Source organism: Ambystoma mexicanum, chromosome 1p (assembly GCF_040938575.1).
Source record: "Ambystoma mexicanum isolate Mex_15411 chromosome 1p, UKY_AmexF1_1, whole genome shotgun sequence".
Taxonomy (NCBI): Eukaryota; Metazoa; Chordata; class Amphibia; order Caudata; family Ambystomatidae; genus Ambystoma; species Ambystoma mexicanum.
Genome location: NC_090921.1, coordinates 774,488,422 through 774,506,784, shown reverse-complemented (window position 1 = coordinate 774,506,784; position 18,363 = coordinate 774,488,422). Strand labels below are relative to the sequence as shown.

At 49.4% G+C, this 18,363-nt stretch overlaps 1 protein-coding gene across 2 annotated transcripts in view; it reads right to left on the bottom strand.

Annotated features, from left to right (window-relative positions):
• INTS3 (integrator complex subunit 3) overlaps nucleotides 1-18,363 on the bottom strand; it is a 1,800,341-nt gene that overhangs the window by 165,357 nt on the left and 1,616,621 nt on the right. For both annotated transcript variants that reach the window (XM_069651244.1, XM_069651252.1), the window contains exon 28: nucleotides 1,984-2,056. In XM_069651244.1, coding sequence (XP_069507345.1) covers nucleotides 1,984-2,056 — 73 coding nt within the window. The remainder of the gene's footprint in view (nucleotides 1-1,983; nucleotides 2,057-18,363) is intronic.

Genomic DNA, 18,363 nt, shown 5'->3' with positions numbered 1-18,363 from the left:
TTCGATTTTGTCATCATCTACTATGTGCTCGTCAGGGCCCTCGTCAACAGGGCCGTCGTAGAATTGGTTGACTCGGAAGGATGAGAGGTCTTAAGTTAGTTTTGACGGGTCCTCCCCGGACTTCTCCCTGGTCAGTTTGTCTGCTGATAAACGGTGTTTGGACGGGGTTAAGGACTTTCTCTTAGAAGAGGCCCCTTTGGTCGGAAGGCTCCCTACTGTGGAGACTGATGGGGATGGCGATTGCGCTCTGCCCGACTTTAGACGAGCATCATCAGCGAACCCAGCATCACAGAGCTTGGCCTTATCTTGGACCCATGCGGATGGGGCTTCCTCAAAGGATTTCGACCTCCTCATGGAGGGAGTTCGTTCCTCTGACCGGCTGGTCCTGGATGAGGCATGACTCTGCTTGGAGGCCGGGTCAGGGGCCTGGCTCGATTTGAGTCACGCTGCCAGCCTGCTGTAGAGATCTTTCTTGGCTTTCTTCGAGAAACCATGGCACACCTCGCATCCCCCGTCATCATGGTCCGGATTCAGGTAATAGACGCATTTAAGATGCAGATCTTCCACAAATACGTTCTTTAATCCACACTTTGCGCAGAGACATGGTGGCAAGGCGCGAAGTAGGCCCAAGGACAGGCCTTCTCGAAACTTTGATGGATGATCCAACAGTGGATGAAGATCTTCGCTGGCAGTGGATCCCAGCTGTCGGCAGCTGTTCTTTGTCAAAAACGATTAAGCAAAATTCGAAATTGCAGAAAAAAGCTCTGAGAGTAACACGAGGACTCCCAACACTGAAGCGTGCGGTAAAAATAAATCTGAAGATAGCCACCAGGGGTGGAGCTTAGGGAGAGGACTGTCATTGGATGGGGCAGTATGACCCAGAGGACAGCGATTGGTTTACAGGAGAAATACAGTTTTAAAGTGAAAGTGAAACCATTTTTTCTTTTACCAAGGATTCCCAGCCTGACGTCGGGGAATATTCATGAGCATGTGTATCCATGCCAGCCCCCCTGCTGGAGAATATCACCATTGTATTGCCGTTCTATGCATTACCTAGCCAACCACAAGGTAGTACCTCTGTCATGATAATTGAGAATTTTCACAATGATCGACCATGATGGCGCGCCCAGGATTCTTTTAGACGCTGGTACTCTATGAGACCCCTCTACAATAAATAGTGATGAAAGCTCTTCTTGGCTGAACAATTCCTTGCATAGAGTTTAAACATGGGTCTCCATCGGCCGCTGCATCTGCTTCTCGCGTTCCCCAATTATTCATATGTTGTTTTGTTGCGCACGGTTTTCCAACACATCATTTTTGGCTGCCACTGCTTTCAAGTGACATACCCCTCAATTTAAAGAGATTATTGCCGTCAGCTATGAACGTAGAGGGGCAATGAAGAGATTGGTGCAGCAAGCGCTCACTATAGCACACGTTATACATCAATAGGGAGGGCAAGTGCTCCCCACACTTACCGGGTAAGATCTTTCATATGAAGAAGCAATTTTACAGGCAGATGGGAGGTAGGATATGATATGATGGGTTATTTATAACATGCTTAATACCAAGAGCTTTCTAAGGGCGGACCCGGGGATCGAACCTGTGGTGCTGCGTGTCATCTTGCTTCCAAGGCTAGCAGGTTGCCACTGAGCTATCCTCCCGAGACTTTGTTCACTGAGGATAATGAGAACACATTATGCAGCCAGAGAGGTACGAGGAAGAGGTTGGCTCTGGATTACCTACAAAGGAAGGACTTTAAAAGGAACATAAGAGTTTTCTTCTTGACAAACGTTTCCATCGAACAAATGGATTTACCTCATCCAGGCCACTCTGCAGGAGCCTGGAAGTAATTGCTGTATGTGATATACAGTTTCTCACCTATTTCACCCCAACTCCACTGATTTAAAGAAATCCACCTCTATGCCCCCAATATCCTGAAAGGCTAACAGACACGAGGCAACCCTCCTGACATTGTTGACTTACTTCATTTTGTGAGCCTCGTCACAGCTGGCTTGGACGTGCTGAAGAGCTTGCAGGATTGGGGTTTGGGTGAAAACTAAAAGACAAAAAAAAACAGTGGAGGCAGTAAGCTACTATATGTAAAAACAGAAAAAAAGCAAATAAATAAAGAGTGTCACTTTAAAAGACAGGTCTCCTGCTGATGTGTGCACTGTTCTGGTGTTAGGTCGAATTCAAATGTGATGCGCTGCAAACACCAGTGTATTGACTGATCTAAATATTGCGATGTTGACAAACAAAATCAGACTGAGCAGAAAATGGTCCTCCGAAGCAAATTCTGCTGGCAGGAGAGTGCCCTCATGAATTAGGCTGAAACCCACTGGGCAGATCCTCAAATAAATTCTTTCCCCACCTCAAAAAAACTTTAAACTTTGAAAAGCAAAAAATGTGACAGATAGTGGACAATTGTGGGGTCATTACCTGGTAGTGATGCACTTGGAACGTCTCCAACGGTCCATGTGACATCACAACATTCCTGGAAAAGGGAGGGGGGCAGGCAGTCCAGCGAAGACTGTTGGAAATAGGGGCAGCTTCATAAATGCATTAAAGGATCACTAAGAAGCTCTTGTCTGTAGTCCTTTCAAGTGGCTTTGAGCTATGAGAATCTGGCTGGGGGTGATGAGGCATCCACACCCCAAGCAGGCACCAGAGGGCCAACTTTGACATGCCAACAATATTGCAAGGCTATGCAGCGGCACACTGCAAAGTTACTCGTTGAGGATCAAGGCTTTGTTACCGCATTTGGCGGCCTCCACAGCGGCCTGCTCATATCAGTGCCTTCCACACCAAAGAGAAGAAATATGCAATTGTCTTCAATGAATGGGAGTGAATGATGTTTGCATGCACAGGTAGATGTTTAGATTCCATGTTCAGGTATACTGTGGCCACATTACCCTGCCTGCAGATGGGTTTAAACAACCAGCAGTACAAAAACTTAAACTGAAGACACTGGAGCATTCATTGACTCAGCACTGTGCACACAAATGTTATTACAAGCAATTAACAGCTATAGTAGTGCACATGCACCACAACAGGACAGTTTTAATAACCCATAACAAAAGGAAATGAAAGGTGGAAGGACAAATGCCTCAATATTATATGGTACTGTGTACTGCATGGTGTTCCAATAGCAATGTTGTAAAATAATGGCAGCTGCAAGTAAGACAATATGGCACGTTGTGCCATTTTTTGACAGCAAGGTCCACCCACACTGCTTTGAAAGAGGTGAAGGGGATGTTTGATACCTAACTTATTGACAACAGGGGATGGGAAGGGGAGAGAGAGAGACATGTTCTGAGGCAAGCAGGGAAGTCATTATTATAATCCAGGGCAGCGGTCTTCAAACTGATGAGCTTGTACCCCCCCAGCGGGGCCCAACGGAACGGAAGTCCAGTGAAGGTGGAGGAGGGTTAGGGGGCATCCAGACTCTTTATTAAAAGGGACTAAGATGATTGTTTTTAATATAAAAAGTATTACATTGACTGCTTTAATGGAAAATATAAGCAGTGGAAAATCTGCTTTGAGCCTTGGGTCCCATGACATCCTTTGTACCCCCCGGGGGGCAGTCTGGGGCAGAAACAATATTTTTACACAAAGGGGGTTGTGGAAGCTCGGTATGAAAAAGTTAGCATTCTGATCTAGGGGCTGAAGCGCACTACAGCTACGTGTGACAGGGACAAGAAACAGGCCCAGTCAGGAGATGGAGGGAGCCAGATAACCGACGGCCCATGGAGTGCTGGAATGTCCCCTCCAAGTCTCTACTTACCTTCATCTGCAGCAGTGAGGATGATGGTGCCGCATCTAGACACGGAGAGAGGCGGACAGTCCAAGCACTGCAACGGATTGCAGAGAAGCCAGGCCATGCCAGTTGGCCCAGCACAACAGTATCCCGCAGAGCACTGAAGCAGAGAGATGGGGAGGCAGAGTCAGCAACGAAAAGACCGCCATTGCGCAACACAGCGGGATTGTGGATACAGCAGACAGCCTACTGGAGCTTGCACTCACGGAACCACCACTAAGCCAATAGGCACTTGTATAAATTAAAGGCCTCCATGGAGGCCGTGTTAACAACTACACCAGCGTGATGGAATAAAAAAATGGGCTTGTCAAAGGGCAGCAGAACTACATGAAAGAGCGGGGCTTACAATCCCTTTTAAGCCCTCCACATAGGCTTCCCTGGTCACACCCATTCAGCCAGGTAAGCTATTGCATAAGGTAAGTGGCCAATCATAGAAGGGGGTGGAGTGTTTAGATCTGTATGTGCGAGTGGTTTAGTGCGAGTCGGTTGGGCGAGGACAGGCAATGGAAGAGGGCGTCCAAGAGACCAAAGGAGGAGAGGGAGGCCGGAGTTTGCAAGCTATTGGTGAGAGGTGGGGGAGGGGGCAGTAGAGTGTTTGGGTGTGAGTAAGGAGTGTGTTAAATAGCGATAGAGTAGAAGGTAGTAGTAGTTGGAGGGGAGGTAGCAGCAGGTAGTTGGTAGCGACAGTATTGGAAGTAACAGCTAGCAGGAGAGGGAGAAATTACTTACTGTAATGTCCTTTCTATGGATTGTTCTCCCGCAGATTCCTCATCAGATAGATATCCATTCCAGCGTCAGCTGCAAGGAAAACCTTTCGACATGAGACGTAGTGCACCTCAACTCGGCCGTTTATCTGTCTTGCCTCAATGCGCCGTTTCCATACATGACGCCAGTCGTCGTACATATACTGTGCCACTATGCCCCTGTACCCCAGTGCCCTACCCCTGCCCCCCAACCCCTCTAGCTCAGCCGCTGCGGAGGAAGATCAAACGATCCGGCTGAAACGGCCACAACTCATAGGAAAAAAAAGAAAACCTAACGGGGGAACGGAACCGCAAAAGAATGCGGAACACACCAACATAGTCAACGGTAGACCTCGAAAAACAAGAGCTCACCTCTTACTCCCAATAGAGAAGTCATAACTGCAGGCACTTTCATAGCGGGGTTGGATGGGAGGGTGACAAGGAATCTGCGGGAGAAGAACCAATAGAATGAACATTACGTAAAGTAATTTATACTTTAATGGATTGCTTTTCTCCCGCAGAGTGCTTATCATATAGACTCACCAAGCAGTATGTGTGAATGAGGCGGGATGAAAGTCCTTATATGAGGGAACTTTGTAAAACCGCTCTGCCAAAACGAGCATCAGCCCCACAGGCTAAATCCAGGCATTAGTGTTTGGTGAAGGTATGCAGTGAGACCAAGGTGCCGTTTGGCAGCAGTCCCTCACCGGCACACCCCTTTGCAGAGCCAAAGAAGGAGCCACCCCCCTAGTGAAGTGGGCCCCGATGCCCAGAGGTAACTCCTTCCTTGCATTGCGGTAGCATTCGGAAATGCAGAGTGTGATCCACCTAGAGATGGTTTGCTTGGAGACTGCCAAACCCTTTCTCGACATCAAGAAGGCTACGAACAGCTGGTCTTCTTTCCTAAACTCAACCGATCTTGCAGCATAAAAGCGAAGAGGCCTTTTCGGGTCTAGCCTACGGAACTGCCCCTCCTCCTTGGAGGAGTGCGAAGGCGGGTAGAAAACTGGCAGATCAATAGTCTGGGAAAGATGAAACTCTAAGACCACTTTGGGTAAAAACCCTGGTCTTACCTTAGGGAAACTTTGTCCCTGAAAATACGGAGAAATGGTGGCTTGAATGACGGGGTCTGCAGCTCACTGACCCGTCTTGGCTGATGTAATAGCCACCAAAAACAAAGTCTTTGGAGTGAGCAAACAAAAGGAGCAAGAGTGCAAAGGCTCAAAGGGAGCCACCATGAGGAAAGTGAGAACCAACTTAAGGTCCCATTTTAGAACAACCAAGTGAACATGTGGAAACTTATTCACAAGGCCCTTCAGGAATTGGGTCATTACTAGGGTCGTAAAGAAAAACCCTTGATCTGGAGACCTTTTGAACATAGACAAAGTCGGCAAGTATCGTTGAATTGTGGGGACCTGAACGCCTGATGAGGCTAGCGACAGAAGGAACCCCATCGCTCTAGGGGTGGGGCAAGAGATAGGGTCGATCCCCGCGTTCCCTCCACCACACCTCAAATCTTTTCCACCTGCATGCATTCAGCGATCTTGTTGATGGCATATGTGCAGCCAGTAGCACCTCAAGAACTGAGAGGTCCCAGTCATACCTCATCCTCTCAAGAGCCACGCATGAAGGTTGAGGGATTCCAGGTTTGGGTGGAGTACCGACCTTCCGACAGACAGGAGATCCGGCCGCCAAGGCAACCGGCGAAGTGGGCAGATGGCCTAGTCCAGGAGGTCAGAGTACCATATTCTCCATGCCCAATCTGGGACGGTCAAGATCAGGGTTGCTCGGAACCTTGTGAGAACCCATGGAATGACAGGAATCGGAGGGAAGGCATAGTGGAGATTGAAGATCCAACCCGCCAGACATGGATCCCTTAGGGCACCTCAAGCTGGGAATTTCCTTGAGCAAAACTGTCTACACTTCCTTTTGGACTCTGTGGCAAAAAGATCCACACCTGGGGCATCCCGATGAGAGACCATCTCCTCTACGGCTTCCTGGCGGACTTACTTGTGTGAGACCGTGCTCTGCCTGCTCAGAGTCAATCCGTTCTCTGTCCCTGCCAGATGCAACACAGATTGAGATCTGATTCTCTAACTACCAGATCCACAGCTGCATCGCCTCTCTGCAAAGCAGAGGGGAGCTAACTCCACCTTGCTTGCTCAGGTAGTGCATGGATACTGTATTGTCTGTCATAATCAGGATGCGCATCCCTTTTAGAGAGGGCGCAAATGCCTTCAGGGCTAACCTGATCGCTCGCAGCTCCATGCTGTTGATGTGCCCTTGAGCTTCCATCGTGGAACAAAGACCGCTCACCTGCAACTCCTCGCAAGGAGCACACCAACCCTTCAGTACCGCATCCGTGACCACTCTGGCCGGGGGGCCACAGAGGCCCTAAACGTTCCCTGCCAACATGTTCTTGCTGGTGGCCCACCAAGAGATTGATGGCCACCAACCTGGACACTTAAAATGTCTCAAAGTGCGTAAATACTGGGACCACTGGGGGTGGGGGGGATGGGGGACGAGCCTTCCCCACCCAAGTGTCTAATACCGCTCCAATGCATTGGAGTCTCTCTGTCTTGGTGCCGTGTGGGACTTCTGTAACTTTAGGGAAAAGCCCAGCCTTTGTAGTAGTGAGCATGTGTCCTTGAGATAGAACACAACTTGCTCCATCGGTGGCCTGTGCGGCGGTCTTTGTAAGAAAGGCATACAGCAACTCTGGTGGATGAGTTGGAGCGCTCAGGAGTCGGAGGTAATCTCCTGCCAATGGGGCAGTGCTCGCCTATCCGTCCTCCAACCGGGAAATTGTGTGTGTGGGGGGGGGGGGGGGGGTCAGGTGTGGGGAGAAATCAAAGCGGCTTTGAGGGCTGAGCCGCCCCAGGCTCGGCTGCTGCCATCTGCTGGCCTCTGGAGGCCCCCAGCCCCTTCCAGAGCAAACACCTCTGCCAGGAATCAGGAGTTGAGCCATCCTGCCAAAGGGGACCCAACGCCTGTAACCTCTTCCCCTGGAGGCGTAGCCAAAGGCAGGGTTTGCCGGCTGCTGGACAGCTAGTTCTAGTGACTTGGCGGCCAGCTTTGAGTCCTTACATTTTTCTAGCATTTGGGCTGAAGAGGCTCTTGCCGTCAATGTCTAGTAGCTTGTCTGGACATTGGGCGAGAACCCAAATATATGAAGGAAAGCCTGACTCCTTAAGACAGTCGCTGACCCCATGGACCTCCAGAAGCAGTCTGCAATGTCCAGGCCGGTCTGCAACGACTGCCTTCTTTACCATCATTCACCAGTCTCTGGAAGCCATCCTGCATCTCCCCTTCTGGAATGTACTGGGCGGCTTCCCCGATAGCAGACCACAATCCAAACGAATACTTGGCGAACGTGCAAGATCCATTAACCTCTTTAAGGGCCATACTACCTGAAGAGAAACCTTCTTGGATAAGGCGTTAACCTTTTTCCCCCTCCCTATTAACAGTGGACGCCTGCACCACCAACCCGTCTGGTGTTGGGTGAGTGGAGAGATAAGCTGTGTCTCAACTTGCTGGCCTGTACTACTTTGCAATGTTGGTGTGCACCAGGGAATGGTGCATGGTCTTTGCCACAAGGTGGCAACGGGGTCAGCAATAGCCACATTAAATGGCATGGCCCTCTCAGTAGTAGGTCCTTCGTCCAGGATGTCAGTGAGCTCGTAGCATGACAAGAGCTTGGCTGGAGCACTCCAGCCTAGGGTATCTACCACCCTATCCACCAAGGCACAATACTTCGCATTAGTATGCCCACAAGGTTGAGCTTGTCGTGTCTCCAAGTTGGGAGAGGCGTCCAGGCCAATGGCTATGTGAAGGCCCTCAGCCAAGGCAACTAAATCCGCCTGGTCAGCTATGTAATCTTTACCTCCAGTACCTGCATAAGCAGGGTCAAGACCACACGACGTCAAGTCATCATCGACATATGACCGCTCGGTGACAGGTGTCGACAGATATGGTCCCAGTGATCGGTGCTTAAGGTGCACTAGAGAGTACAGATGTCGAGGCTGAACCGACCTTACTTGGCGCCGACCCTGGAGGCGACAATGACGCTGTAGTGGGCAGCTTGGGGCTGGGGTCACCGGAGCCACCGAGGCCTGCTGCATCAAAGGATCACCCGTACCTGCAGCTGCCTTTCGGAACATGCCAGGCATCTGCTCCTTAAAAGCCTCCCACTCGTCCCTGAATGTAGGCCCCACCGCTGATTTACGGGGGGCCATTCGATGAGTCGGACTCATGCCTGTGCCGATGGCACCCACCACCGCTTGTTATGGGAGGAAGGGGAGCGAGTCAGAGTGCAACCTCTTTTTGTTTGTCTTTTCGATGACTTTCCTACTACTCAGGGGTAGGCTCTCCTGCCTCGGGTTCCGACGACCGGATAATTGACTGTGCCAGAGACTTTAATGTGGCCGGCCTACCGCGAGTTTTGCCGCTCTCTCCCGCAGTGATTTCGGATTCATCTTCCTACAGGAACCACAGTCCTTAGTGACGTTACTGACACTGATGCAGCACACGCAGATGTTGTGTGGGTCCGTAATGGACATCTTGGAACTGCAGTCCCTGCAGTGTTGAAAGCCGGACACCTTTGGAGCAGACATGACTTAAATTGCATTGAACAATGATGAATTGTCAATTGGAAAGTTATGTTATCTCGTGAGAGAGTTGTTCCTCGAGCAGCATGCTGAGCGTGCAGAAAAAAGGAACTGAGGTACAAGTGCGTATTGATGCAGTATATGTACGACGACCGACGCCACGTCTGGAGCAGACGACTTGCGCATCGAGGTAAGATTGACGGCCGAGTGGAGGTGCACTACGCCCCGTCAAAAAGTTTTCTGTGCAGTTGACGCTGGAATGGATGAGGAATCTGTGGGGAAAAAGGCAATCCAATGAAGGAGAGTTAGTGAGAGTAGTAGCGGTTGTTGGAGTAGTAGGAACAGCGGAGAGGTAGTTGCAGTAGCATGGAAGTAGTGGTAAGAGTAGAGTAGGAGTAGAAGGTGGAGTAGTAGTGAGAAGGAAGGAAGGAGATTAGCAGAGATCTTGGTATTAGGGTGGTGGTTGGAGAAGAAATATAAGGTTAGCGGTGACATCTAAGGGTGGAGGTAGGAAGGTGGAGTGGGAGATCAGAGGGCCAGTAGTACCATGGGAGAACATCTTGGTATCTAGAGTAGGGAAGGGACAGGCGAGACTGTGTGCAAGAAGAATGGGTGAACCTGGGCGGAAGGATGCACCACCCCATAATGCCCCTAGAGTACTAAGCGGGCTAGGTTAGGGACAGCTAGAAGATTTCTAGGGAGACAGGTAGCCATCATTTAAGGGAAAACATCATTAGTCTCAGCCAGAAGACCACAGGTGGCACTGATCAATACTAACACCCGTTAAGGATGGCTTGGTTAGGGAGGAGGGGAGCGGCCAGGGTAGGTGTGAGAGAGAGAGGGATGGCCCTAACGCCAATTCCCCAAGAACCCGATAAAGTCTGAGAACTACGTGAGAACCCTTGGTCCAAAGTGTTTGTAAAGTCCCAAATAAACATCATTGGACTAACTACCAGAGTCAGCATGGTTATTTGTGTCAGGCCACCCCGTCACATATGATGGACTGGAAGACATTTGTGCAGGAGAGCTGAATGAATATGAGAAAGCAGTTTCCAAGCTGGAAAATTAATCTGGAGCCAAAGTAAATACATTTTCTGAAAGAATATTTTTTCTGAGATAAGGGCCACATGAGTCAGTTGAAAATTATTTGACGGCTCTCTGTGGATTGAGACACACTTGCAACTTCGGAGATCTAGCCTCTATACATACAACACACAAGCACTTCAGATGCACTAATAATCCCAAAATACAGGATACTATTAGCGAAATATGTGCACCATCTGGGGCCAAGTCATGCCACGCACCAGCTGAGAGCCTTATGAGACAGACACACACACACTCACAAGGTGATTGTGCACACACACTCTTGCAGTTAAGAATTGGCATCTCGACAGAGCTAGTGTACCTGTTATGATTTGCGCCAGATTGCAGGGCAGGGTAAGGCTCATGCCCAAATTTGTGTCCTTAAAGGATTCAAAACTGTCTGAGTATGCCCTGCAATCAAGTGCCAGTGGAATCCAACTAGTGGCAAGCATGCTTTGGAGTGGACTTGACCGTGGATGGTGCAGTTTTGTAAATGACCACTAGCAATACATTTCACAAGTGTCAAAAAGACCATAACCCTCCACCTTCAAAATCCACAAAGGTTTTTCCTCAGGTAACATTTTAGATCACTTGGGATTCCACCTGGGGTTACATACAAGAACTACATCTCCTACATTCCAAAGCTGAGCCTGTACTGTAAGTTCCTAGTAAAATTGTAAAGATCATGTGCACGTTCCCATGATGAGCTGCTGATCCACTACAACACGCAGGTAATTCTCTAGCCAACTGAGACAAGAGTGCCATCCAATTGATGACTACTTAGTTACAGAATCAAGAGTAATGCAGTACCAACCAGGTGCTTCAAGACGTTTCTACATGTAAGTCCTCACTCACGGCCAGCTGAATTCCACTTTTAAGTAAGCAATTGGCCCTTTCCACAAGTCCACTGGCATGGGGGTTGAAAGGCCAACCCTGGTATGTTTGACTGTCACCCTCAGAAGAAAAGACCATCACATACGAAGTGAACTGCACCCCACTGACAGTAACAATTTCACAGGGAAAAACCCTCTCTAAATAATAGGTTTTCCAAAAACTGAACCATCTCAGTGGTGGTAGCCTTCCATTCAATTTACTCAACAGTGGTAATCAACAAAGATAAGGATGAATATAGGACTCCACTGCAAGGCTTGAATTACATCAACTGCCACTTCAACCCACAGCTCAGATGAAAACGGGACCAGTCAGGAGCCTCCCTGTTGATCTTCAAATTATCACTCTTCCCACATTCCACACAACACCTGACCAATCTCTCCACCAGTGTCCATGCCACGACACCAGAAGGTTTGCATCATCTTGGTCAAGTGACAACCAATATGGCTCCCATGAGGCAGGCACACTATGTATTCCTCCAGGCTTTCTAAGGGAATAATCTTACTGTTCCACCAAAGGTTCCCCTTCAATGATAGACAGTTCAGCTTTGACCTCACAGTATGGCCACCGCTATATCTAAAGAGTATTCCTACATGGACATCCAGGCTCAGTCAATTCTGTAACAGCCTGTTTCAATGTTTCTTCAGAAATGGCTGCCAAGACCACACTAGCAACTACTACATTCTGTTCAGTCGTTACTAAACTACTGGGCGCTTAATTGAAACTTTCTAACCCAGGAAACCAACGGGATATACAGTGTTGCGCTTTGCGAGCCCTTACTTGAAGAAATGCGCACCAAATGATTACGTCCGTGCAAACTATGAGGTTTATCTATAGGGCAACAGGACTAAAGTGCCATAAAGCCTGGGCTACTTCAAAGGCCTCCTTTTCCACTGTTAAATAATAGACCTCTCCTTTTTGGACCTGAAAGCTAGGCAATTGTCTTCCCACTGTGACCAAACTGGGAAAGCATAGCACCCAACACTAAATTAATGGCATCTACTTTAAGGATAATTCTATCCAGTGATAAAAAATCTATCCAAAATGGGTGCATTGGAAATATCATCCTTAACGCTTTCGAAGGCTTGATTGCATTCAGTTGAATACTCAGTTCCTACACTATATTTTAATAAGGTCCTGAGAGAAGTTAATGTGGACACAAACCTAAAACCGTACGGTAATACTCCGCTACAAATAAAAAGGAGCACAAATGATCCTTGTCAATTGGCAGAGTCTCCAACTTGATGTTCTCAATTAAACACAGTTTAACACCCGTGGGAGACTGGGTATGGCCAAATAGTCCACTTCCAGAACACCTTTCTATACTTCTGTTTGAACAGTGACCCCAGCCTCCAATAATCTCTGTAGCCTCCATCTAAGAGAGTCACCGTGTGACTGATCTTGGAGGCCCGTACACAAGTACATCATCCTGAAATGCTACTATATTGGAAATGTTTTTCAATACCTATTCCATCACTCTTTGAAGGCAGGCCAAATGGCATGCGGAAAATGTGAAATTACAGAGGGGTGTGACAAATGAGATAAGTTGTTGAACATCCCCAGAATAACAAGTTACTTACCAACTGGTAACGTTCTTTCGATTGGATGTTCCTCCAACGTATACCACATCTTTGACATGTAATGTCCACAGCTGTATTACTTCAGAAACTTTTTCGGCAAACCAATCACTCACTCTGCGAGCGGAAGTAACCGCAACCAAGAACACTGTCTTAAAGGACAATAATCTCAAAGAACAAGATTGAAATTTCTAATGGGTGCTCCATTTGAACCTTTGCAACCAAATTCAAATGCCAAACCGGCTCCTGGAAAGGGGACGACGGGAACACATTAGTCAGTCCTTTAAGAAATGGAGAAATCAAAGTCATCTTAAACTAAGAGCATTCTTCAGACAAGCGCTTAAATATAGACAGCGCCGTCAGGTAACCATTAATGGTACCTACTTGAAGGCCCCTGTGGGCCAAAGAAAGTAAGAAAGAGAAAACCATAGGAATGAAACACTGAAAAGGATCAACATTTTGTCCTCTGCACCAGTCAAAAAACTTACGCCAATGGTACAGGGATTTTGTCGCTGGCCTTCTGGCCCAAAGCAACCCCTCCATCACATCATCCGGGAGGTCCCAATCCTTATATCTCAACCTTTCAGATACCAAGCGTGAAGGTTGAGAGTCCTGACCTCTGGATGGAGAACTTGACCCGCCTCTCGCGAGAGCATATCCTCTCGGTAGGGAAGACGTCATGGAGGGCAGATGGACATTTCTAGAAGGTCTGGGTACCACGCTCTCCTGGCCCAATCCGGAGCAATGAGGATCATGTGGGATCCGAACCTCTGTATCCTCTGCAACACTTGAGGAATGACGGGGACTTGAGGAAACGCATACAGCAGTGGGAATGACCAATCCACTGCAAATGCGTCTCCCAAGGCTCCTCTCTGAGGTCATTCCCTTGAGCAGAACCTCTCGCACTTCCGGTTGGAACTGGTGGCGAAGAGATCTCCAGAAGGACTTCCTGAGCCAACTCCCACTCGTGAGAGATTGTGCTCTGCCGCTCAGAGCGTCCGCCGCCTCATTTTCATCTCCGGTCAGATTAGCTGCCGACCGATAAATTCCCAGCTGGATGGCCCAGAACCAGAGCTGCATTGCCTCTCTGCACAACGGGAGTGACCATACCCCCCCTTTTTGTTGAAGTAATGCATGGCCACTGTGTTGTCCGTCATGATCACGACACTCTTCCCCCTCACCGACGGCAGAAAAGCCTTCAGGGCTAGCCAGATGGCCCTCAACTATAACAGATTGATGTGGAGTCTGGACTCTGACTGAGAGCAACGACCACTGGCGGTCAAGTCGTCTGCATGAGCACCCCATCCCTGTGAGGGAAGCATCCGTCACTAGTCACATCCGGCCATGGTTGCCAAACTGCTTCCCCTTCATCAGGTTCCTTTCGTTGGCCCACCACAGTAGCTCCTGGGAGGCCGAGAGTGGAATCTGAACGGGATCCGCCATCTTGCCCGAGAACTGCTACCACTGCATCTTGAGTACCCATTGCAGGGATCTCATCCGCAGTCTGGCCTCTGGCACCAGAAAAATGCAGGAAGCCAAGCAACCTTAAGAATTCGAAAGCTGGGAGACTCTGGCTATTTTGAAACTGGTCCACATCTGCACAATGTGATGAGCCCTTACCTTGGGAGGCGAGCACTTCCCCAAGGACGTGTCCAACACAGCCCTGATGTACTGGAGCTGTTGGGAAGGTATCAGATGCGACTTCTTGAAATTGTGGGAGAAGCCCAGCCTGTGGAGGGAGCGGCAGGTGAGACCGAGGGGGTCCAATGCTGGCTGGGGAGAACGCACATGGAGCCAAGAGTCGTCCAGGTAGGGGTAGACGTGAATTCCCCTCCTCGCCTGAGATACGCTGCCACCACCACCATTAGCTTGGTGAAGACCCTCGGGGCGGAGGTCACTCCGAAGGACAGGACCCGAAACTGAAAGTGCGAGTCGCCAGCCGCAAATCTCAGGTACTTTCTGTGCTTGGGATGAATCGGCACATGAAAGTAAGCATCCTGTAGGTCCAGAGACACCAACCAATCCTGAAGTTGAAGGGCCTGGAGGACTTGAGAAAGAGTGACCATCTTGAACTTGTCCTTCCTGAGAAGTTTGGTCAACCAACGCAAGTCCAAGGTGGGTCTCAATCCCCCATCTTTCTTTGGGATCAAAAAATAAGGGGAATACCATCCCTTGTTCCTCTCCGCTACAGGCACCAGTTCTATAGCACCTTTCTCTAGCAGGGTCAAGATTTCCTGCACAAGGAGCGAATCCAGAAGCTTCAAAGAGATTTCCTGGTGGATTGTCGCGAGGCCGCTTTAGGAAGGGAAGGCAGTAGCCGTGGGCGATTGTATCCAGCACCCATGCATCCGAAGTAATGGCTCGCCACTATTCGAGATGCTGAGATAGTCTGCACCCAACCAGCGAACCATGAGACATGGCCTGGAGCAGGTACTTTTACGCTGACCCTTTGACTAGCGCCGCCCCCACCCCCTCGTTCTACCAAAGGAGGAGTAGTAACGAAAATAACCTCCCCTCCTGTCCCCTAGGACGAAAAGGCAGAGGTTGACGCACAGCTGCGCTCAAAGATTTAGCAGCAGCTTTTGAGGTCTGCAACCACTCAAGGCTCTCGTCAGCCTTGCTGCCAAACAAATGCGCGCCATCAAAGCGGATGTTCAAGAAACAGCTTTGCACATCCGGAGCAAAACCTGACTTCTGCAACCACGGAAATCTGCGTATAGCGGTGCTCACAGCCATGGACCGGCTAACACCGTGGCGTTGTCCAAACCCGACTGAAGGGACTCACACATGGCATCCTTGCAATCTTGCTCAAGAGCAAGGAAACCATTCCCTTCTTCCCCTTCAGGAATATGTTCAGCCGCTACGGAAACACAATTCCAGTGTGTGTGAAAACCTTGCCAAGGCACAAGTGGAGTTGGCAGACTTCAACGCCATACTCCCCGCAGAAAACACCTTGCGTGCCCAACCCTCGAAGAGTTTGTCGTCCCTGTCAGGAGGGATGGTAGGATACGCCGCCTGCCTCGAGGTGGCCGTAGCCTCCTGAACCACCAAACTCTCTGGAGTGGGGTCTCTCGGGAGTGGGGTGACGAAAGGTAGCTGGGGTTGCTACGGGAAGGATGGTATGTTTTGGTTAGTGATTTGTTGACAGCCGGAAGAGATTCCGGTGACTGCCAAGCAGCCGCCACCCTTTTCTGTAATGTCAGATGAAAAGATAACACCGGGTCAGAGGACGGACCTTGAACTAAAAAGTCAGTTAGATCATCTTGCACAAAATCTTCAGGAAGACTGGACTAGCCCATGATACTCTGTGACCATAGCCATGAGCCTCCTGTAAGACGACTCAGCATGAGTCCCAGGCTAAGGCCTGCCAAATTCCACCTCCGGAGAAGTGTCCAAACCACTGGCATCATGAAGAGTTTACCTCAACTCATCCAATTGACTTTCTCCAGAAAAGACAGGAGCCACATCAGGCTCAACAGGGTCCATATCAAAGTCTGACCTTTCCTCCTCCTCATATATGTCATCCAGAGGGAGGGAAAAGCCCTGCCTCAGGACAGAAGAGGGTCTGGAGTCCACCACAGGCCTCACAGACTTATAAGGAGCCTTCTTTGGAGGATCCACAATATCAGGGATCTCCAACGGTAAATCTTGGGCAAAAAGCCCCAAAGGCGTAGAGGGGGCCGAAGGCTTCGGCGTCGAGATCGCCGACAGACACGGACGCCGACCTTAAGCCCTTAACCCGGTTTCTGCGGTCTCGCTGGAGACGAGGACCGAGACCGGGAAGCACGTCTCTTGCGACTCTCTTGAGCCTTGTCCGAACAGGACCTCAAAGGTTCCCGATGAGCATTGCGTCAAGGACCCGAGCCCGAAGGCGTGCGAGCCACAGTACGAGACCGTTTCTTGCCGGCTTCAGAAGGCGCGGACGGAACTGTGCCCTGCGATTGAAAAATCGCTAACATCTGCTCTCGAAAGGCAGCCGATTCCTGCGGAATCGAGGACTTTGTCGGGCATGCCACTTTCCTCGCGGCTGCATCCTCCGAGGAGGACGGGAAGGCGAACAGTGACTGCGCTTCCTAGAATGCCGAGACGAGGACGACGAATGGCGGGAACCACCCCGGGACTCCTCCCGACGCAGAGAGTCACCCCCTCGAATCGTCGGTAGACATCCCTTGGAATTCGATTTATGGGACATACTGGGTTTAGAACCCCTACCTACCTGAAGCTTCCCCTTACGCTCCCGCAAGGCCTTAGCAATCAGCGACTGGCATATGGAACAGTCGTCAGTGTTGTGACTCTCACCCAAGCACCACAAACAAATACGATGCGGGTCGGTAATCGACATTTTCGACTTGCAGTCCCGGCAAGTCTTGAAGCCAGACCGCGGAGTCGGAGGGATTGAAAAAGAAAACATTCACAAGGATTACACGAGATGCGCCAAGTCTCTGAAGCAAACACGTTTGCGGAAAAACAGAACTGAGGCTAGAGGCACCGTGCGTCCTATTTATAACATCCAGTGACGTCGCCCTCGATGGAGGCCTTCGAAGGACATCGACCTGATGCCATCGACACCCTCTGTCGAAAAAATTTCCCAAGTACACAGCTGTGGACATTACATGTCAAAGATGTGGAATATGTTGGGGGACACAATCCATTCCAAAGCTCAAGCTGGTGATTGGCTGAAGACAGTCAATCACAATCAACATAAGGGCTTGGGTCCACAGTTGCAAGAGCTTTGGAAATGTTGGGACAGATACACCAATCAATCCTAGTAAAATCATTTAGGTCCCTGAGGTCAACGTAGACACAAATGGCTACCATAGGGCTTAGATGACTGGTCAATGGGGGAATAGCTATTTTTAGCTCTCAAGTTCCTTTATCACTCTCAGTTCAAGCATAATGTTCAACTCCTGTTGGAGGCTATCTCACATGCTGCGCTATGGGCGTACTTGGTGACGACCGAGTGTGCTTTATCCGCGAGTACTATTTGGAGCTTAAAGATTTAGTTCACCTAACTCATCGTGAATATATCAGAGAATTCCGGGATCATGTATTGGAAATCTCAAATACGCTCCGAGAGTTGACTGCACATGACTCAAAACGGTAATGGAGTCCACATTACTCTTCCAAGCCAATCAACAACTAACCCTTCACTGCAACATTTGCCCTCTTACTGTCTTAGTATTCAATATCTGTATGGAACATACTAAGTGAATAAATGTTTACTCCTCCATAACCAACAAGATCAAATTTGGGTGCTTGACGATCCTCCAGTGCTCTGTTCAGCTTCAACTTGTATGAGTCTTTTGATAGGTTAGTCACCAAAAGACCACCGGTGGAGAGCAACAACAGGGACAGCATCTTATCCGGACACCAACACGAGAATCACACCAGCAAAAAGCACAGATGGACTTGGTGGATGAACACCATGCACAGAGCATCACACTAGGAATAACCTCTGAGATATCCCAATTCTTGAACCTCAGCCTCTGAATAGCCAATCATGTAGTCTTAGAGTCTGGGCATTGGGATGATTCACTGATGGCTCTGCAGATCCTCCCTCAAAGGGATCATCTGAGGTGGGCAAAACTGAGCATCCTGCATGACTTGGAAAGAGCCTTTGTGGTCAGTTGGTGCAATCAGGATCA